The sequence below is a fragment of the Mastomys coucha genome, unplaced genomic scaffold, assembly GCF_008632895.1.
Source record: "Mastomys coucha isolate ucsf_1 unplaced genomic scaffold, UCSF_Mcou_1 pScaffold7, whole genome shotgun sequence".
In the NCBI taxonomy this organism is placed as follows: domain Eukaryota; kingdom Metazoa; phylum Chordata; class Mammalia; order Rodentia; family Muridae; genus Mastomys; species Mastomys coucha.
Genome location: NW_022196913.1, coordinates 73,438,818 through 73,461,937, shown reverse-complemented (window position 1 = coordinate 73,461,937; position 23,120 = coordinate 73,438,818). Strand labels below are relative to the sequence as shown.

Below are 23,120 nucleotides of genomic sequence, written 5' to 3'. Positions count from 1 at the left end.
AAGCATTTGGGGAGCACAGTCGGGGAAGCAGTCCGTTTAACCATTAGAAACTTAGACTAGGCGGTAACCCGCAGTAATTGAGCAAAAGCTAAATAAATAAATCATAGTCTGAGCTAGATGGGATAGGATAGGAAGAATTTACTTGCTTTACAGCAAGTATCCTATTTTAGCATCCAGTTCCTTTCATGCGGAAGGTTTACACTGAGGCATGCTGGCTCCTGCCTGTGGAGTTCATTCCTCATTGCTGGGTGGTAGTACAGTGTGTGCTTGAGTGCGGGGTGTTATCCATTCACCAGATGAGGAGCATGTATGGCTGCCAGTGTAGGATTATCCCAAGAAAAGCACATGGGAACATTTGTGCTAAGATCTTTAGACAGAACTCACTTCTTTGGTTAAATATCAAAGTGAATGGTAGGTACACATGTGAGGTACACATCCAAGCTTATAAATAATGCTAAAATAATTTCCAAAGTGGTAGAACATTTTACATTCTTACCAGCAGTGTGTGGTGGTTTGAATCAGAATGACTCCCATAGGTTCATATATTTAAATGCCTTGTCCCCAAGGCAGTTTGGGCAAACTGTTAAGGAAGGATTGGGAGGTGTGGCTTTGATGGAGGAGGTGAGTCACTGGGAGTTGGCTTTGAGGTTTCAAAAGGCCGTGCCATCCAAAAGGCCGTGCCATCCGCAGTTACCTGTCTCTCTGCCTATGGCTTGTGGGTCAACATATAAGCTGTCAGCTAATGCTACAATGCCATGGCTGCCTGCTTGCTGTCACACTCCCTAACATGATGTCTATGGACTCTAACTCGCCCTCTGAAACTGTAAATCTCCGATAAACTCTTCTATAAGTTGCCTTAGTCTTGTGTTTCTATTGTTCTACCATAGCACTAGAAAAGTAACTAAAATACAGTGTATCAAAGTTCCAGGTTTTGACTGTGACAGCCACTCTTTAAATGTATCTATTCTAGAGCTAGAGTGATTGCTCAGCAGTTAGAGCTCTTGCTATTCTTCCCAAGAACCTGAGCTTAGTTCCCAATACTGGAGCTGGGTGGTATACCACTGTGTGTAACTCCAGCTTTAGGGCCTCCAACACTCTTTTCTGGTATCTGAGAGTATGCATACACACATGGTACACACGCACACGTGCACACGCACACATACAGAAAAAGAAAAGGAAGATCTTTTAAAAATATATCTAGTCCAGTTAGTATGTAGTGGTACCCCAGTGTGGTTTGAGTTTGCATTTTCCTACTGGCTAGTAACGAGCATCCTTTTATGAGCTTCTTTGTTATCCCTATGCTTTCTTTGTCTGATTTTCAGTCCTAATATTGAATCCAGAGTCTTACACACACCGTACAAACATTCTGCAAACACCAAACTACACCTCAGCTCTATGCCATCTTTGGTTTAGTGTCTACTCAATTTTTTTTCCCTATTTTTAATGGGTTGTTTTGTCTTCTTTATATATTCTGAAATCTTTTGTTGGATATGCTTTGCAAATGTTTTATCATAATTTAGTTTATCTTTTCTTTTAGTGGTAATATAATTCAAAGATCAATGGATTTTAATAAAATTTACTGATTTTTTTTCTTTTAAGTCTTAAGAATTTTTGCCAAACATGACAATATTTTCCTATGGACTCATCTGGGATATTTAGTAGCATTTATTCTTATGTCTTGGAATGTACTTTGTTTTTGTTTTTTTTTTTTTTTTTTTTTTTTTTTTTTTTTTTTTTTTTTTTTTTGGAATGTACTTTGAATTGATTGTTCACATAATTTGTGATAATGGCAAGATATTATATACATATACATATATATTGACTTGATTATATTCTGCTTTGTAAATAGTCTTAAAAGCAGGTAGCTTCAAACCTACAATTCCATTTATCTTTTTCAAAGTTTTAATCAAATGCACTTTATTCTCAGATCACATATTTTAAATTTGCCTACTTGTAAACATTTACTAACATCTTAAATTCCATGCTTTGTCATTTTCTGCCACCCATAGACACTGGAGCGGGGCAAATACCAAGTCCCCAACACATTTGCTCCCAGCTCAGGCAGTTGCTGCTCTCCTCTGTCTTCCACTTTCAGCTTGTAAACACAAAAGTTGTTTTCAGTCTATCTAGTGCCACATTTTTGTGCATTTTCTTGGTGATTTTGCTATTTATATAGTTCTCCAAGGTAGTGTTGAAGCACTGTCTAGTGGTCCTTAGTGGAAGAAGGCTACAGTGTACAGTATGGAGAAAATAAATGTTAGATAACCCTCATCAGGCATGGTTAACTGCGTGACTAGCTATAAATCTAGTGTCAGATATATATGTGTGCATGTGTGTGTGTCTGTGTGTGTGTGTGTGTGTGTGTACAATAAGGCTTTCTTAAATAGCAACATGGGCAAAATGAGGTTATGAATTTACTGATGGATGTTGGTCAGGAGATCATAGTGTAGTGACCCTACCTTTCTCCTACAACAAAGATTCAATATTTGCTAATGCAGTGTCATGGGGACTTCACTGAACTACGACTGCCAGGAGAAATGAGAAGGGAATGTTTCGACTCTTAGGTTACACATTTTTTGTTAATACTTTGAAATCACATGTATTTCTAAAAAAGTTAATGAGGGTTCTGATGGGAATCATTTTGAATTTATAGATGATCTTGGAAAGAATTAACAATTTACCCATACTGAATGTTCTAATGCATGATAAATATATTCTTCCATATTCTTTAGTTTATCTCAGAAACTTTTTATACTTTTTAGTGAAAAATAACATTCTCAGGGTAGTGGTGGCATATGCCTTTTTCCCAGCACTCTGGAGGCAGAGGCAGAGGCAGAGGCAGAGGCAGAGGCAGAGGCAGAGGCAGAGGCAGAGGCAGAGGCAGAGGCAGAGGCAGAGGCAGAGGCAGAGGCAGAGGCAGAGGCAGAGGCAGAGGCAGAGGCAGAGGCAGAGGGATCTCTCTGAGTTTGAGGCCAGCATGGTCTACAGAGCTAGTTCCAGGACAGTCAGGGTTACATAAACAAACACTGTCTCTAAGAACAAACAAATGAAAATGTTTATTTTAAATATTTGTCCTGAACTTATATTTTATTCTATTTTACATAGTATTTTAAGATACTGATTTTTGTTGCCAGTGTACAGAAATACAATATAGAAATTCAGTAGACTTTTTCATCTTGTGATCTTACTCAACTCCTTGATTAGTTTAGTAGCTTTAGGAAGGAAGACTCAATAAGCATTTATACATAGGGAACCTCAGAACCTAACAAACGTAGCATTGTTGTTTCCTTTCTAATCCGTGTGGCTTCTAAATTTTTTTTCTTTCCTTATTAGACCAATTAGGCCCTCAATTCTATGTTGATAAAAGTGTCTTCTTTATATTCCTCTATCCCTCCTCTTAGAGGGGAATTTAGCGACTTATCCAGGAATGTAATGTCAATGTTGATTGTTCTCAGAGTTGCTGTTTATTGGATCAAGCTATTTTCCCTTTATTCTTACTTGCTGAGAGTTTTCTTAGGAATGAATTTTTATAGTATCAATGCTTTTTCTGCATCCACTAAGATCATTTATTTTTCTTTACTAGTGTATTTATACAATGAATTACATTGATTACCTTTGAATGTTAAGCCAACCTTGCATTAATGGGATAAACCATGCTTTCTCTTCATATTTTTCTCTTCTTATATATAGTATGGTTGGGTTCTATTTGCTAAAATTTTGTTAAGAATTTTTGCATCCTGGGCTGGGGAGGTGGCTCAGTGGATATACTGTTTGCTGCAGAAGAATGGGACCTCCGTTCAGATGCTCAGAATGCAGATACAAAGCCAAGCTTTGGAGAAGTACCTGCAATTCCAGGGCTGGAGATAGAGATCTGCAAATCCTGGAGACTCACCGGCCAGCCCGTTTAACTAATCAATGAGTTTCAGGCTCAGAGGAAGACCTGTCTCAAAAATCAAGGTGGAGAGCTCGGGCCTACACAGAACTATACACTCCACACATATGTGAAGATGTATCTGTACACCACACACTCCCACAAGAGGACCTATTGCTATTTTTGTTTTTCTGGACCATGCTTTCTTTCCACTTTAACATAAAGGTATTGAGTCACTTCTGTAGCCTGGGAAAATGTCCCGAGATAGGATACTTAAATCCATATACAATGTTTATATTTTTCAGTCAAATGAAGTTTTATGATTGTTGCCTTTTCATTACCTTTTACATAAAATAGATGATCCAAAATGGAGGTAAGGTTTTCCTTTAAAATTTAAGTTGAAGGTTGAGGGTAGCGGATGGATGGAGAGATGGCTCAGGAGTTAAAAACACTGTCTGCTCTTTTGGAAGATCCAGCCTAGATTCTGAGCACCCACATAGTAACTCACAACTATCTGTAACTCCAGTTCCAGGGAATCCAATGTTCTCTTCTGGCTTCCATGGGCACTGATAGATGTGGTACACAGATATATATGTGGTCAAAACACACATACATGTAAAATAATAAAATAATTTAAAATTAAAAAAAATTAAGTTGGGTGTGATGGTACATACCTGTAATCCCAGCCCTCGGGAGACAGAGAGTGGGAGATTGCCACATGTTTGAGGCCAGCCTGGGCTACAGATTGAGTTCCAGGGTAGCCAGGGAATACTATATAGAAAGACCTTGTCTCCAAAAACCTGAGGGGGGCTGCGAGAAAGAGAGAGGTCTCACTAGTGGAAAAGTAATTCAAGCAGAAATGGTGAGCAGATGTGGGTGAGTAGGAACACACATGAGGTTTTCCCACACATACCCTCTTAAAGGTTCACTGCTTTAGCACTCTTCTAACAAAGCTATAAATTGTGGAAAAATTTTAATCCAGCAACATGTGCTCTGATCATATCCAAAGACCTTCTAGGTCTGTATGATTCAGGTGGAATGCAGATATACCACACACTTTTGATCCTACTACCTGGAATACAGACATGCCCTTAGTGTAGACCTTTAATCCCAAACAATGTATGTGAAGTTAATTTGTAGGAGGAAACAGCCATCTTTGAAAGTGACATCTAATTGAGGGGCAGACAATATGATGAATTAGAGAAAGATTTGACAGAAGAGGAAGAGGAGGAGGAGGAGGAGAAAGAGCAGAAGAAGGAGGAAGAGGAGGAAGAGGAGGAAGAGGAGGAGGAAGAAGAGGAGGAAGAAGAGGAAGAGGAGGAAGAGGAGGAGGAAGAGGAGGAGGAAGAAGAGGAGAAGGAGGAGGAGGAGGAGGAGGAGGAGAAGCCTGGAGTGGTGGCTCAGCATTAAGAGCACTTGTTGCTCTAGCCGAGACCCAAGTTTGGGTCTTAGAACCCACATGACAGTGCACAACCACCTATGAATTCAGTTCCAGAGGATCTGACATCCTCTTCTGGCCTCCACAGGTATGTGGTACATGCTGTGAATGGACATTCATTCGGGTAAAACACTCATACACATAAAGTAAAATAAACATCCTTTTATGAAAAAGAACAAACAAAGGGAGACCCTGGATTGTAGAATTGGAGCCATGAAGACTCTGGGAGTTGCTCTGTGATTCATTTGTCACCTTGAATTTAAGAGCCTCTGGCCTGGGCTCCTGTCCTTCCTCTAGTGGATTTCCCTACTCCTGTACCTAAAGCCTAGGTAGCTTTTGCTTTGAGCTCTTTTGTGCCACAGCCCTGGCAGAGCTCTGGCACTTCCCTCAGGCCGAGAGGAGTCTGAGGACACCAGGACTACACTGGGCTAGGCAGGACTGACAAAGGCTGCTTGTGAAACTGAGGAAGAAAAGCTCTTTAGTTTTATTTCTTTATTTATTTGTTGGTGTCAGAATTCCTCTGGCATGGCTAAGCCAGCCCATAGAAAATGGGCACTGGCAGCTTCCCAGGCCCCAGCCAATCACGGGGCATGAGACACAGAGACTATTTTGTGCTCCTCAAAGAGGAGAACGCAGAAAAGGGGTAGGCATGATAGCGAAACACACCTGAAGAGGACAGGGTGACCAAGAGCTGTGTAAGATGATTCTAGATGACCCTTCCCAGACTCCCTGGCACATCAGTAAATTTTATTAAACCCATGAGTATTTGCTGTGACCGACTTCTGCTGGGGAACCTGAGAAAGTGTCAAAGGTTCCAATGAAGCCGGACGATAGTGGCACAACCCGGCGGTGGTAGCGCAGCCGGGCGGTGGTGGCGCATGCCTTTAATCCCAGCACTTGGGAGGCAGAGGCAGGCGGATTTCTGAGTTTGAGGCCAGCCTGGTCTACAGAGTGAGTTCCAGGACAGCCAGGGCTATACAGAGAAACACTGTCTCGAACCACCCCCCCCCCCAAAAAAAAAGGTTCCAATGAAAGATGAAGATGACTTCAGCTAGAGTCCTGGGGTCACAGAGGAGCCCCAGAACAGAGAGCCAAGTCGACATGGGGACAGGGAGGTCCTTCCATCAACTGCTCAGTGCTGAAAACGAGAAGTGAGAAGAAAAGTGGAAACTGGTTTGGCTCTCTAAATGCAGTGCACATTTGTGCAAACTGCTTTCCATTAGTGCTTAATTGCTCGCTGTGTGGTATTGTAACAATTTTGCATTGCATGAACTACACGTCAGACTTAGCTGAGTTCGCTTTGCTTTCTTTCAACCAGTCTTCCCAAGCCTTGAATGCTTAGTTGGGTTGTATGTGGTTAAAACAGTGGTTACAGTTACAACTTACAGGGAAGAAGGAGGAGGAGAAGGAGGAGGAGGAGGAGGAGGAAGAGGAGGAGGAGGACAAGGAGGAGGAGGAGGACAAGGAGGAGGAGGAGGACAAGGAAGAGGACAAGGAGGAGAAGGACGAGGAGGAGGAAGAAGAGGAAGGGCATACACTCACTATATGGTTAATTCCTGAAAGGCCGGGGTACCACCTGCTGGCTTAAATATCAGTGTGTTGTCTAGTTTTGGGAGTTGGGCCAGAGAAGAACACTATAAGTTCTAAAGTTCTAATGCTTTACATCTGTTTGTCCTTTTTTTTTTTTTTTTTTTTTTTTTTTTTTTTTTTTTTTTAAATTAAGAGAACCATAAAAGTAGCCAGATCCCTGCATACCTCTAGAATGGGGTGTGCACAGTGATTCACTGCTGATGCCAATATCTCATCCTCAGTCCATGATTTGGGGAGAAGATAAAAGAGAGAAAGAAAGCTCCTTAGGGCCCAGCTAATAAAGCCAGGATGGAAGAGCTTCCACCAAGAAGCAGTGCATGTGAAAGGGACTGCTTCTTGGAGACAGCATCTCCACTGACCTTTCACACATTGCCTGGTGACCTACTATGTGCCAGGCTTAGGTGCTGTGGTGGGGGGGGGGAGCAAATACCAGAAAATACAAAAGCTGTTTCCAGCTCTGAGGAGGTGGCAGGTAGGTTGGGAGAGGGACTATGGGTGAATAAGGTGCACCTAGCTAAAGAGCAAGCAACACTGACTTACTTCTGCAAGTCTTCTGGTCCGTGCTGAGAGTGTACCCTTGCTTGCACTTGCAGATGTACGAGCCCGGTGTATTGATGCAGAAGTGGTCACAGTTGTGTTCCAAGACACTGCACATGTGGACAGCTGCAAAGGAAGACAAAGAAGGTGAGCAGCGGCACCTTCCCTTAGCCTCAGTCTATCCAGCAAATATGCATTGCGACCTCATGAAGAAGAGGCTTGGGCTCAAAGACAAACAATCTCAAGTCACTTTCAGCAGGGAGGCAGCCTAAAGTTGATAGTCAGATAAATAAAGGACCATGAAAGGTGAAAGAGGAATGGTGTTAGGGTGGACTATATGACACTGCTGATTCTGCATGGTTTTTGACCTACAAACCCACAAATGTCAGGTTCAGCTTAACACTATTTGACAGGTAGAGAAGATCAGAGAAGTTTCTGATTTCAGAATGTCTTTAGTAAGATGGAGCCTTGAGTAGACAGAAGGAGAGCTACTAGTTAAATGAAGGTGATAGAAGCTAACAGCCTCCCACAATCATAGATCCTAAGAACGATGTACTTTCAAATCTGCACGACGTATACAAAAATTTGGAATAACACTATTTAAATGTTTTATCCTGCCATGATTTTTGTGTCTTCATTTTAAATATTGTTGCATTTAGTTTCTGAAAGTATCTCAGCTTCAGATACACAGGTTCTTACATAAGTCTATCTGGAGCTCTTGTAGTTCTTGTTTTTTTTAACGTCTTAATTTATGACTTTAATCAGTCTAGTACAACTTGAGCATATTTAAAATTAACAGGCATCGGTGTGAACAGAACACATTATATAAGTGTTCTCATAAACAAAAGATGTCCAAATGAGAAAATAGCCTTCTGAAGCTTATACAATAAAAGAGAAATTTAGGAGCAATCCTGTGTTTAGCCAGTAGGTAGGGAAACTCAGCTACTGATGGACTACTTTTGCATACACACCTCTCTACATTTAAGTAAGGAATGTTGTGGCCAATTGTAAACACAAGTTAGAGTCATTTGGGAAGAGGGAACCTCAGCTAAGAAAATGCCCCACCAGTTTGGCCTGTGGAGTATTTTCTTACTGCTGATTAACATGAGGGCCCATCTCTGTGGGTCATGCTGGTCCTTGGCTGGTGGTCCTAGGTGGTATAAGAAAGCAAGCTGTGCCAGGTGTGGTGGCTCACATCTTTAATCCCAGCACCCCAGCAGAGGCAGGCGGATCTCTGGAAGTGTGAGGCCAGCCTGGTCTACATAGTGAGTTTCAGGACAGCCAGAGCTATATAGTGAAATAACAACAAAGGAAGGAAGGAAGGAAGGAAGGAAGGAAGGAAGGAAGGAAGAAAGGGAGGGAGGGAGGAGGGAGAGAAGGAGGGAGGGATAGAGGAAGGGAGGAAAGAAGAGGAGAAAGGGAGAGCGGGAGGGAGGCAAAATGAAAGGAAAGGGAAGGGAAGGGAAGGGAAGGGAAGGGAAGGAAAGGAAAGGAAAGGAAAGGAAAGGAAAGGAAAGGAAAGGAAAGGAAAGGAAAGGAAAGGAAAGGAAAGGAAAGAAGCCCCGAGGAACAAGCCAGAAAGCAGCGTTGCTCCATGGCCTCTGCTTCCTTCCTGCCTCCAGGTTCCAGCCTTAATACCCCTCTTGACCTGAGAGTTGTAAGCTGCTTTTGGGCATGGTGTTTTATCACCGCAATAGAAACTCTAAGACAGCAATATATGAGGTAGGGGAACGAAACTGTTTTATTTTATAACAGCACAATTTAGAGCATATTGTTCTGAGCTCACAACTGTGTTTCAGCTCCTGTGATACAGATCACATAAGAGAAGTTGTAGGTTTAATCTAACCATTTTTACTGTAGGCTGAAGTAGTTGACCTTTTTGTGATCCTGAGAAATTTTAATATATTCGTATTAAATGAAGCTAAACCTTACACTAACCTCATCAGGGCCTTGTGAGAGTTAACTGAGCTAACCTGATAAAGTGGCCAGAAGGATGATCAAAAGCTGGGGAAGGCTTACTACCTACTAACCACTTCATAGCAAAGGAAAAGTATTGTGCTGTTTGATTTTTCTTTTTGATTGTATTCTATGAGTTTTGGCTGCATGTATGTCTGTGCATCACATACATGCCTGGTGCCTGAGGAGGGCAGAAGAGGGTATCCAATCCTCTAGAACTGGAGTTACAGATGATTGGGTACTGCCACGGAGTGCTGGGAATTGAACCAAGTTCTTCTGGAAGAGCAACCAGTGCTCTAACTGCTGAGCCATCGCTCCACTAGAGTATCATTTATTTGACATTTGGGAACATCATCTCTTCCTATACCCTATCGCCAATATGTCTGTCTGTCTGTCTAACTATCCATCCACTTGGGTTTTCATTCAACCTTAATCACAAATTCTATCTGTACTGACTCAAGCGCTGTATGTTACAGCATCTAACATGTGCTCTAATTTCAAAGACATTAAAATGAGAGGCCATATAAACTGGATCCTCATTACTGATAGATTCCATATTTGTGGACTCGCCTGGTCACTGAAATGTACTTGTAACCCCATACCTGTTCAGCGCTTTCCAGGCTTCACTGAGACACTGAGAGGTAACGGTAGCTTATCTCCTGGTTTCAATGCTCTTGGGTGGGTTGGAGTAGGCAGCATTGCTTCCTTGCTTTCATAGTCCAGGCAGCACTGTGCTTTTTACATTTTTGTGGGGTTTATAGGTAATCTTCCTGTTTGAAATCACCCACTAAGTACAAAAAAAAGCTATGATAAAGCTCTCTTTGGAAAATGAATATATTAATACATGTCCCAACCTAGAATGATTTAGGGTCTTTGATGGCCATGAGCTCAAGGTTAGTGAGTCCGTAATACATATTAAATTTGTTGTCTCTGAATAGATTATATATTGACCAGCTACAAAAATGTCAGTCTATCAGAGGCTCATTGCAACTGATCCTGTCTGTATTTTGTATAAAAGAAATGATTCCATGTGTTTTAATTCAGTGTTTACAGTGACTTCATAGAGCAAAATCACGTTGAACAATGAAAAACAATTCTTCTATCTTAGATTTAATCTCACATATGAGCTCTAACTTAATTAACCTTTGTGATTGAATTAAATTAGCTGGTTCTGGCTGAAGTCTACTGATGTCTTCATCCATTTGTCTCACTTAGACATTTATCTGTTGGTCAGCATAGGGACAGTTTCTAGTCTTTCACCTTTACACTGATGTAGTGAGCATGCTCAAATGCATTTTTCCAGAAGGCATACAACTATTTCCCCAGGTTTAAGCTCAACCAAAGTTTTTTACTCTGAAGAAATAATAGAAGACTAGTCTAAGTCAGTATGAGGACTGGGTTTTTAAATTTATTGCTAAATTTTGTGGTGTCTAGAATAGGAATTATTTAATTTATTTATTTAATTTATTTATTTAATTTATTTATTTAATTTATTTATTATTTACTTTATATCCCTCTAATTGGCCCCCTCCTGGTTAAAATTTTTTTAAGGCAATATCTCATTTTACTTAGGCTGGCCTAAGGTAAGAATGTGTGTGTGTGTGTGTGTGTGTGTGTGTGTGTGTGTGTGTGTGTGCTCATGCCTTTAATCTCAGCATTTAGAAGTTAGAGGCAGGCAGATTTGTGATTTACAAACTAGGTCTATGTAATTGTAATAAGATTTTATATATATATATATGTACATATATATATGTATAGAGAGAGGGAGGGAGAGAGGGAGGGAGGGAGGGAGGGAAAGAGACAGAGAGGGAGGGAAAGAGAGAGGGAGAAAGGGAGGGGGAGAGAGAGAGGGAGGGAGGGAGGAAGAGAGAGAGAGAGAGAGAGAGAGAGAGAGAAGAGAAGCAGGGAGGGAAGGAAAAAATAAGTAGCTAATTTTTTGAGGTGGGGCTGTTTGTTTTGATTTGTAAAAGAGTTTTGCTATGTAGCCTGGACTGGCCTAAAATACATCCTCCTCCTGCCTCAGCCTCCTGCATGCTGGGACTATAGGTGTGCACCACCACACCCAGTTTGCTTTTGCAAGAAATCAGTTTTTTAAAAAACATGTGAATAACCAGATGAACCTTCTGCTCTGTGCGGCTGGCAGAGGGTCTCGCTGGGAACAATCACTGACTGTACAAGCCAGTATCTATGTAGGAACAATCACTGACTATACAAGCCAGCATCTATGTAGGCTCGCCTCCCTATTTCACAATAGAGCCTCAAAGAGGTGAAATCAATGCAGACTTTGCCCAGACGCAGGGTGTGCCTTCAGAACACTATTAGCGCCTTAAGCTGTGCCTAAGTGGAAAGGGGCTGTTAGGGTAGGAACAGCTTTGCTCTGGGCTCCAAAATGCCCTCTAGGCTGATAAAAGAGAGACGCAATGGGGTTAAGTAAACGCAGCCCTAGCCAAGCTACACTGAGTCACCAGATTTCAAAAGACAGACTTCAGACTTGCAGTTTTCAACCCTGAGAGTCAGTGCTCTCTGCTCCTGGGCAGCACAAATGGAGGCCAGGATGTGTGGGGTTTGGTCAGCTTGCATACAGGACCTTGATTCACAGGAGTTGGGTCTTTTTGTTGGGCTCCAGGGTGGCCTAAGTTTATGACCTCATGATTTCCCCCATGCTATGGCTGTCCTGGGAAGTCACTAACCACAGGCATAAAACTGCTACTGTGCCCAGCTTCGTGGTCAGCTGGCCAGAGCCAAATCCAGTATTCTTACACAGGGCGGTATGGATCCAGAGCACAACTATGTGGCTGCACGACAGTGGCTCCTTCCCTGCGTACATCTGGACACAGCCTGCTGCTCCCATAAGTCCACCTCACTTTCCTGCCAGGCTCTCCCTCCAATACCCTGTCCTTCCACACACACAGTGGCTGTGCTGTCCTCTCCATGCTGGTCCTTCATCGTCGCTTTCAAACTATACGTCATGGCCCCTTAGTCGGGGAGTGAAACCAGTGAAAGAACCAGGACTGGCATGTGGAAAGATAGATATGTGATAGATAGATAGACAGACAGACAGAGGTAGAGGTAGAGGTAGAGGTAGAGGTAGAGGTAGAGGTAGAGGTAGAGGTAGAGGTAGAGGTAGAGGTAGAGGCAGAGGTAGAGATAGAGATAAAGATAGAGGCAAAACAGACTAAATATCATCATTCTGTGCTTGGAGCATGATGATCACCCTCCCTCCACAGCCCTGACCAGAGAACTGCTATTCTTCCTCCCATCTGAGCAGTGCATCATGGTTAAGCTGTAGCTTTGGGGTCAGAACACCTGGCTGCCCTTCACTCACCTAGAGCTGACTGACCCTGGGCAAGGCAGTTAAGTCTTTACATTTTAGTTTCTTCCTGAGTTTTAAGAGTACTTATTTCTCATGTTCGTTGTATGAATAAACATATTCATATGATTTTACATATGCCGAGAGCCCCAGAGAGCATGTACACACACTCATGCACACATATACACACCTTTGAGATAAGGTTTCTCTTTTGTAGCTCAGGTTGGCCAGGGTCTTCCTATATAGACTAGGCTAACTTTAAACTCTAGATCCTCCTACTTCAGCCTCTTTAAAAACATTATTATCTTTTCATTTTGCCTCTGTGTGTGAGTGCTCACTCATGCGCTCTCTCTCTCTCTCTCTCTCTCTCTCTCTCTCTCTCTCTCTCTCACACACACACACACACACACACACACACACACCGACATGTCCTTTGGAGGTCAGGGTAGCATTTCAGGAGTGGATCCTCACTGTCCAGCTCATCACTGCTGTGCTGTGTGTACTCCAGGCTATCTGGTGCCGGAGCTTCTTGCCAGTTCTCTAGTCTTGGCTTCTCATCTCACCTCCAGCATTTTCTGTGAGTGTGAGTTGTGGGGATGGATCTCAGGGTATCAGGCTTCCATGTCAATGTCTTTACCCTCTGAGCTACCTCCTTGACTCCTCAGTCTCAAGTTTGTAGAATATGGGAGTGTGCTGTCAGTCCGAGCCACAAGGATACCTTGATAACAGCAACTGTTAGTGATTAATCTTATTGCTTCACTTTAGAGGCTTTCCTGGAGCCCCCAGGCAGACTCAAGTGCTCTTTGGGATGCGCTCCTGGTCCAGACAGCTATCCTGGGGCTATGAAGAACACACCATGCCTACCACCCATTCTTCCATAAGGAGAACATTTTTCTAACAATCCTGGGGCTCATGCATGGAGAAGAAGTGCTTAGGCTCTGAATCTCGGGAGCTAGTATTTGAACTGCTTCTTTTTCTCTAAGCCTCCGATTCTACTTTTGTACTTGGGCACCACAAGAATACCTGTCTGATAATACAGTTTTAGTATTAGATAGAACAATGTACAGAATGTACCTAACCATGACACATGACTGGTTATGGTCATCAGGGTGCAGTTCAATGCTTCAGGAGCAAATGAGACTGGCTCCCGGAAGATGTCACCTGCAGTTCAGAAGTTCTAACCCTAACCCTAACCCTAACCCTAACCCTAACCCTAACCCTAACCCTAACCCTAACCCTAACCCTAACCCTAACCCTCATGGCTGGGTCAGGTTGTCAGACTGCAAGGTGAGAAGTAAAGCCAGTTGCCGCAGACGTGCATTCCGAGAGTATCTGACTAAAGTAATGCACGCATACTGAATGGGGCCCACAGCTTATATAACACTGTCTGCCCATCCACCAGCCTGTAAAAGCCCCACCTTACAGATGAGGTAAGGGAGGCTCAAGGAGTCCACCGAGCTCTCCATCACACAGCCAGTCTCTCACTGTCACACAGCCAGTCTCTCACCCAGCACCACATAGCCGGTCTTGTCCTAGTCCTACTACCCAGGGGTCACTTCCCAGGTTTACCCTCATCAGATGAATGGCACTAGCAGAGCCATTTCCCTGTGAAGGCTGCCCTTAGCAAATGGTTCACCTTAAGACAGGAATTTATAATTCCTGGCCTGTGAAGGAGAACAGGAACTTTGGAATCAACCAAGTTTGCTAATCTGTAAAACCAGGGCTGGAGACATGGTTAAGAACACTGACTGCTCTTACAAAGGACCAGGGGTTCAAACCCCAGCACCCACATGGCAGCTCACAGCTGCCTGTAATTTCAGTCCCAGGGGATTTGACACCCTCACACAGACATACTGGTACAGTACCGTGTAGCCTGGTTTTCATGAGCATCAAATGCAGCGGGGAAAGTGCTTAATGAGCATTAGTTACTGAGGGATTCAGTGTGTGGTTGATAAAGAGGCTCTGGGGCCTCCTCAACCTTTCAGGACAGTTGATGAAGCTACTCAGCAGAGCCTGGCTGTGCAAGGCCTGGAGCTCAGCTGCACTTCAGCAGAGTGGATGAGAAGAGCCCCAGGGGATTCATTTCTCAGGCTGCACAAAGGAATGAGATAATAGCAGTGTTTTCTTAAAGCTTCCAGATTAAACAAAGATGATGGGGAGCCAGGGGGGGTCTAAACAGCCTTCTAAATTTGCTGCCTGTCGAAAGCACACAGAGAAAGAAGGTTCTCTGAGCCCAAGTCCACGTTCAGTCACATGGGGGTCATTCATGTCATATAGCTCTTCTGCTTTATCATATTATCTTTCCATTTGCTGATGAATGCAGAGTGCTTATAAAACGCACTCCTCCATTAAAACCATCCAATACACATGAAGAAGCTGTCAAGAGGGTTACAGAACTGATTTCTTTTTTTAATATTTCCAGGAAAGGGGGAATATAAATTCTGCTGAAGTCATTGAAAGTCATAAACCTTTAAAGTGTTTGCAGTGTGTTCTACTGATTGGAGTTTTCCAATTGACTTAGGCCACGGTGCACCACCATAACGCAGCCTCTCTGTGGCGCCAGGGAAATGGCGCCTCGGAATGGTTTCCAACTGACATTGCTCAGAAAGAGGTTATTTTTCTTTCATGGCATTGATTTCTTAAGTAAATCATTTGACTTGAGAGTCAAGAGAAAATGGAGCCTTTGCTTAAATTAGTTTTTGCAAGGTTTGCAAGGTTTTTTTCTTTTGTTCTGTTTTTTAACGATACATCAAAAGGACACCCTGGGGTTGGGGATGTGGCCCAGTCAGGAGCATGTCTGTCCAGCATGGTGAGGCTCTAGACTTTATCCTCATCATGGTGGTACACGCCTGTAATCCTGGCATGAGGTAGAAGCAAAATAATAATAATAATAATAATAATAATAATAATAATAATAATAATAATAAAACAACAACAAAATTCAAGGTTATTCCTCACTTCAGAGAGCTTGAAAACAATTTGGATTATTGAGACTTTGTGTCAAAAGAATTAAAAAAAATGAAGCTGTTCAGTGGTGGAATACACCTTTGATCCCAGCAATTGGGAGGCAAAGGCAGGCAGATCTCTGTGAGTTCGAGGCCACCCTGGTCGACAGAGTGAGTCCCAGGACAGCCAGCATTATACAGAGAAGCCCTGTCTTGAAAATAAATTAAATGATTTTTAACTTTGAGGGGGGGTTCCTCTGAGATGCTCCACCCAGTAGCTGACTCGGAGACAGACTTCCACAGCCAAACAGTAAATGAAGCTTAGGTACTCTTATGGAAGAACAGGAGAAAGGATTTTGGCCTCTAAAGAGATAAGAACTCCACAGGAAGATCAACAGGGTCAACTAATCCGGTTCCTTGGGGCTCTCTGAGACTGAACCAACAACCAAAAATCATACACCGGTGGGACCTAGGCCTCCCTGCACATATGTAGCAGATGTGCAGCTTGGTCTTCATGTGGGTCCGGATCAACTGGAGTCAGGGCTATCCCAAAAGCTGTTGCCTATATGTGGGGATATGTTCTACTAGCTGGGCTGCCTTGTCTGGCCTCAGTGGGAGAGGATGTGCATAGCCTTACAGGAATTTGTTATACCAGGATGGGAGGGATCCCTAGAAGGGCCCCCATGTGCTCAGAGGAGAAGGGGGGGGTAGGCATAGGATTGTGGAAGAGGGTAACCAGGAGGGAAACAATGAGTAGGATGTAAAGTGAATTAGTAATAATAATAATAATAATAATAGTAATAGTAATAGTAATAATAGTAATAATAATAATAATAAATTAATTGAAAATTGTTTTTAAGTGCATCTCATTTCCTACTCTTAAGCACTATATCACAAGGTTTGCAGTTTGTCATATTCTAAGAATTAGCCTTCAGAGCCCTCACAGTCCTTGCTGTGTATTGAGCCTCTTTGTCAGTTAACAAACATCCACTGCTCACACCATCATGCAGCAAAAATGCCCTGGTCTCCCACACACATGGGGAAGCTATTATGATTTCTGCCTTCTGCTCCTATTCCTACTCCAACTTGCAAGTTCCAGTTTTGGGAATGCCAACGTGTCAGCTGAACGTGTTGGAGGAAACCTTTATTCTGTCCTTACCATTCTGTCTTTGTGTTTCAAAGCCCTTTGGAGCTGTGAGGTAAAGGGACCTGTCATCAAGCCTGATGATCTGAGTTTAAATTCCCACGACTCACATGGTAGAGAGAACCAACTCCTACAAACAGTCCTCAGATTTCCACACGTAAGCTGTGGCATGCATGCACACACATAAATGCACCCACACATACCCTACACACACATACACACCACGCACATACCCTACACACACATACACACCACACCCATACCCTACACACACATACACACCACACACATACCCTACACACACACACCATACACACACACCCTACACACACACACACCCTCCACACATACACACCCACACCCACACACACACCTTTTTCTCTAGGAAAGTCTTTATAAACAACATGGTCTAACATAGATTAGACCATGGGGTTTCATCTGTTCCACCATGTCCTGAATTCTTCCTCCATTACACTGTTAATGATTAAGGCTACTTTTGTATTTGTGTAATTATATGCTTAATATATGTATAATCCTCCAAAGAATGGTGCATCTCTCTTTGCCCATGGATCTGAGCACAGAATGAAGACAGCCTTAAAGACAAATGAGCCACAGAGGCACAGGACTTACTGCACAATTTGTTCTGGAACACCGATGTCAAGGACTCAATCTGGCTGAAATTGGCCACCAGGAAGACATGGTCCTTGTGGGGCTCACTCCCGATGGCCTTTAGAGTATTCAGGTCCACCTGACCCACACCGATAGCAAAGATCAGGATGCCTGTGTTCCGAGCCTTAGAGGCCACCTCAGCCACTGAGTCCTGAGGCCTCCCATCTGTCACAATCATTATGACCCGTGGCACATTCTCCCACAAGGGCCGGGCCCCCTCTGCTTCTGAGAAGGCAATGTTGAGGGCATATTGGATGGCAAGCCCTGTCATGGTGCCAGTGGAAAGATGTCTCATTCTCTTGACAGCCCTCTCCACCTCAGACTTCCTCTTAAAGGTCTTCAGGGAGAACTCGTTCTTGACCGTGCTGCCATATTGGAGCAGACCTACTCGGGTAACATCAGGACCGATATCCAAGAACTGCAGGATGTCCAGAATGAACTCCTTGACCTTTGCATAGTCATGGGTGTTGACACTTCTGGAGCTGTCGATGATGAAGACCAGATCTGCCCGCTTATTCTCACAGGAACTCTCTGGGGGAAAGAGCAGAGGTCACAAGTATCAGAGGGAGGGGTGTTCAGATTTGCTACTCTGTTGCTGTAGTAAAATACTGGCCCAAGCCAAGTGGTGGTAGCGGATGACTTTAATACCAGCAGAGACAGGCAGATCTCTGTGAGTTCAAGGCCAGTTTAGCCTACCGAGCTAGCTCCTAGCCAAGCCTACACAAAGAAGCCCTGATTCAAAAAAAAAAAAAAAACCAAACCAAACCAAAACAAAACAAAACAAAAAGCTGACCCCAAAGTAACATGGGTAAAGGGCCAACTCTGGCTAGCTCACAAATGAGGAGAATGGCAGCAAGCATGGCGAGTGTGGCCAACGAGCATGGCCAGCACAGTGCTGGAAGGCTTCGCCTTTCTTTCTCATTCCCTCTGCCTTGCTAAAAGCTGTTCGATTACACTCCTAATGCTAGCTCCCAGGGTTTATTCCCTTATTTGGTTCTCCTCCTGAGGCTGACTACTAAGGTCCAGCTACAAAAGTATTAAAGTCTAACAATCAACAGCCTTCCTTGGCTACCTAATTGTCATGCTCATTTTAAATTAAATACCTCATCCTAACATGAGGGTTTCCCCTTGTTAGGGGAAAACTGCCATTTTCCTAAGTGCCACATCTGTCTCTTCTCTATCCAGAAGCAGTCCTTTGTCTCACTCTGGGACAAATACTCCTGCCTCTTCTCCCTTGCCCACGTTCTCCCCTCTCCCCTGTTCCCTCCTCTTCTCCCTCATCCTCCATCTCCTGTCTTTGTCTCTTGTCTCTGCCTTCTGTCCCTCTGGGGCAAAGAAACCTCCTTTGTGCTGAGCACTTAGCCTTGAGGCTCCTGGGCAGACACTGTTTCTCTCAATGGAGAAGAAAGGGTTTATTGGCTCACAAGTTATAGTTCAACATCAAGGAAAGCCACTGCAGAGGCTGTAGAGAAACACTACCTATTGGCTTGCCTCTCCTGCCTTTCTTGGCTACTTGTTTTAGACAGCTTGGGCTGTACTGCCCAGGGACTCCCAAGTGGGCTGGGTCCTTCTACATCATCAGCATTCACAATCATGTCCCCACAGACACGTCCACAGCTTTCTCTCTCCCCAGGTTTGTGTACGTTTTTGCCAAGCTGAGCAAAAACAATGATAAGAGGAAAGAACCCAATTCTAATTGTCTCTCTCCTGAGATCCAGGAACATCTTTAGAACCTCCAGAATTCAGGTTTATTCTTATTCAGGAAAATTCTAAGGCATGTCTGTGTATACTAGATGATCACGACCCTAGACTACACACAGTGTTTCTTTTTGCAAGATAAATCTACCAAGTCACCAATGCAGTTTCAGTCGAACCCTTTATCAGAGTCAAATGTATTTTATTTTATTATTTGTGGCATGGTATGTAAGTTTAGCAAGGCACTGCAGAGACCATGAAAGATGGTCTTAAGAGGGTCCAATATCAAATGGCTTGCATTCTATCTTGGCAGACAGAGCTAAGAAAATGAATACCAAGCATTAAACCAAGTTTTAACAACAGACTTTAAGAGAATTGCAGTAGGGCGGGAGCGATGGCTCAGCAGTGAAGAATACTGGCTGTTCTTGTGTAAGACCTAGGTTTAATTCCTAGCACCCACATAGTGGTCAGCAACTGTCTGTAATTCGTAATTCCAGTTCTATGGAAATCTGACAATCTCTCTGGCCTCCAAGGCCCAATGCATGCAGGAGATTCACAGAGATACATGCAGTCAAAACACATGTAGAATAAAAATAAATACATCTAAATAAATACATCTTTTTTCTAAGAGGGAGAAGGGAAGAAGGAGGTAGGGGAAAGAGTAAAAGAGAGTGCACTCAGAGGCTGAAGTCAAAGAGATGAGACACAAGCTGCCTTGTGAATGCAGATTGTTTGGCTTGAAAGAATATATGGAGAGTGGCACATGAACAAAGTCCTAGACAGGATAAATGTGGGGGAAGACTAAGTAAAAGGCTCTAGAACACAGAGAACGCTTACTGGGTAATATTAACTGAGAATATTCTGAAGCCAACTATAAAAAACTTTTCAAGTCAGACTTAGGAATCTGTACACAGATCACAGATGGCATGATGTCTTAGCACCATATTGCATAACATCTCTTGTAGGGACGTTGCATGATTGCAATCAACTGAATTGGAGTTTGCAGATGCATGCAGCTCAGTGGTAGAGCTCATGCCTAGCATTTATGAGGCCCTGAGTTAAAAAAAGTCACCTGAGTTTGAGTCTTGCAGGGGTTCCAGATAGACAATCTACTCCACTGTTGGAGTGTCTGAGAGATGAAAGTGACAACCTGCTACTGTTTAGATGGGGCTTGAGGACATTCCTCAGAGGGTCATGTAGCCATATTCAATCCCTATTGTGAAGCTTAATGTAGCTATGGCATCCAGAGGTTGGGCCCTTGCTAAGAATCAGGACTGAATGGAGCAGAGCTTCTGTTGCTGAGTTCTGATGACTTTTAAGAAGAGAGATGGAGGCCAGAAGAGACACAATCTACACATACACATCTTTAACACACAATGCCTTATGCCTCCTTGGGTACCTAATAGCAAAAAGTTATTACCACATATGGCCTTCCAGCCTGACACAGAATAGCGAGTCAAAAATACCCACTCTCTATGTATTTTATGCGTGTGCATGTGTTTGGGTTTATGTATGTATGTGGTTGGGTGTGGAGGCTGGAGGTCTAGGCCCTTCACTATTGCTCTCTACCTTTTTGAGACAGGTCTCTCCCTCAGCCAGTTTAATAGACTGGCTGGCCAGCCAACTCCAGGGATCCATCTGTCTCCCTTGCTGCCCAAGGTAGAGTTATAGATATGTGCAGCTATGCCCAGCTTTTGATGTGGGCGCTTGCTGCACGCACTTGTCTACTCCAGTAGGTCTACAGTATCAGGGTTAAAACCTGATCATGGACAAGAGGCATTATGACTCCAAAGGGAGTTTGTCTCCTGGGGATTTCAGTCAGTTGTGGGTATCTCCTAACTTGGATTGTTCCAGAACTCTGCTTAATCTGTGGAGAGATCTGCATGCTCTCTTTATTCAGGCATAAAGGTGCCCTAAGAAATAATTTGTTATAACTAAAACTGAGATTGAACATTATTTCCTGGCCTTCACAGTGCTTCAATAATCCTAATAGATTTCCTAGCTGTAATTAGCTTGGAATTTTTACTAAGAAGCTGTCTTACCAGACAGAGTGTCTCAAGAGTTAGAGATAGCAGTTAGGCACTTGTTATCAGAGAAGTCCCACACAAAGAAAATCTGTTTTACTGCCAGTGAGAAGTTAGAAGTTGTAGGGCTCCCACCACTAATTGTTTATGTTATAGCCAAGGAGTGCTGAGATACAACATTCAGCTATTTGCTTCAGACAGACCCTGAGAGTTTATCTTGGGGCTGCCAGGACAACCTAGCCCAAGAAGAAGGACACTACTGCCCCTCCACCTTGCACTTGGCAGCTTGTTCTCACTGACCTTGATGCAACCATCTCCTGCCTATGTGATTTCTGTAGTTTGCCCTGTTTTCTGTATAGTATATAAGCCTGATTTCTATTTTGTACAAATTGCATTCAGAAACTGCACTCCCTTGTATCTGTTTCTGTTTGTCATTTCTTTGCCAATGCCTTGTCTGCCTGATTAGGACTCTGTTCCCCCACGGGTTGAGGGAGGCCCAGACTGGCCGGCCTGTGGCAGGCGCTGGGACTTTGCAACTCAAGTAGTATTTGAAAGGGATTAGAAAAAAAAGATCCCAAGTCCTTGCCTTAAATCCCAACCACCACAGCTGCAAGGATGAGACAGAAAGCCAACAATGAAGCAGTGAAACCAAGCATTAGGATGGGAAAGGGGCTGGGAAGCCATCCTGCCCAGGCCAGCTTGCCAAGGCGTGACTTGTCATGCAGAGCTGGCATACACACTTCTCCTCTGCAGCCATACATGCCCAACAGTCAGAGAAGAGGGGGGTGCCCCCAGTACCAGTAGCCTGGCAGGAAGCCACATAGAACATATCCCCGTAGAACTCCCAAATCCAACACTGGGATCTAGGTACGTATAAGGGGAATTCCTCAAGACCGAGGCTCCCACATTCACAAGATGTTCTAAAATCTCCTTTTCAGAGTGAACTCATCATAGGTACCCAATTTCATTCTCAGAACAAGCTACTGAGAAAAGTGCTAAAATTGTGCCATGAGAAAATGGAGGTGCTGAAAAGCTTATTAATCTTTCATAATTCAGGAAAAGAGAAAACACACAGAGATAACACTAACTACCAGTTCTTGGGGCAGCTATGAGCAAGGAGCCAACAGGTAATAGCCACATAAGCAAGCATGTAGACTCCCCTCTGCCTACCCTCCTCTCCCAAGTTCTTTCTCCTTTCTCCTTAGCTCTCATACTCAGCTTCAGGGTGGGCAAGAGCAGGACTAGAGCGTGTAGCTGTTCAGGTGGCACTGCACATAGACACCCACATACACACACCCCAAAAAGGCAGGGGAAATAAAAACCAGGTAAACCCTGAGCCCCAAAGGAGTGAGGGGGCATGATCTAGCATTTGGCCCTAGGCTGGAGCTAGACACTGTCAGGATGGACCAGGTGAGTTCCTCTCCAGAAGCCACACCTGCCTGCAGGAAGTCTGAACTTATTTCTGGGACAATGGTCCAGTAGTCTCTACCTGCTGAGGAGATCAGGAAATCCCAATTGACCTCACCATAGACAAGGATTTTAATGATTCAAAGGAAGGAGACTCCCACAAAGGACTAAATAGCTGAAGGTTCTCCTCCCCTAGAGACATTTGGTAGCAGGAGCTTTTGCTCAGACTGAGATTTTTATTGTGAACCTTACTCGTGCCATCAACATCCCACTGAGCATCATGATTTGAAGAAAATCCTGGAAGGTCCACATGGAATGGTGTGCTAATCTGAATTAGTTCCCATCAATTCAAATGGATTGCTTCCACAATGCTTGGGACACAAGAAAAATATCACAATGGTTCCAAAGTGTGGTTAAGAAGTTCCACAAGAATTATAGCTCTGAGCCGAAATCAAGTCATAGGAGTATACTCTTAAGAACTCAGGCCTGCTCGGTGTGTCCCTTGAAGGCTAGCTCAGTGGTCTCAAGCCTAAT

At 43.6% G+C, this 23,120-nt stretch overlaps 1 protein-coding gene across 2 annotated transcripts in view; it reads right to left on the bottom strand.

Moving 5' to 3' along the window:
* Matn2 (matrilin 2) overlaps nt 1-23,120 on the bottom strand; it is a 151,031-nt gene that overhangs the window by 80,695 nt on the left and 47,216 nt on the right. For both annotated transcript variants that reach the window (XM_031358146.1, XM_031358147.1), the window contains exons 3-4: nt 17,422-17,991; nt 7,440-7,562 (exon numbers count right to left, since the gene is read on the bottom strand). In XM_031358146.1, coding sequence (XP_031214006.1) covers nt 7,440-7,562; nt 17,422-17,991 — 693 coding nt within the window. The remainder of the gene's footprint in view (nt 1-7,439; nt 7,563-17,421; nt 17,992-23,120) is intronic.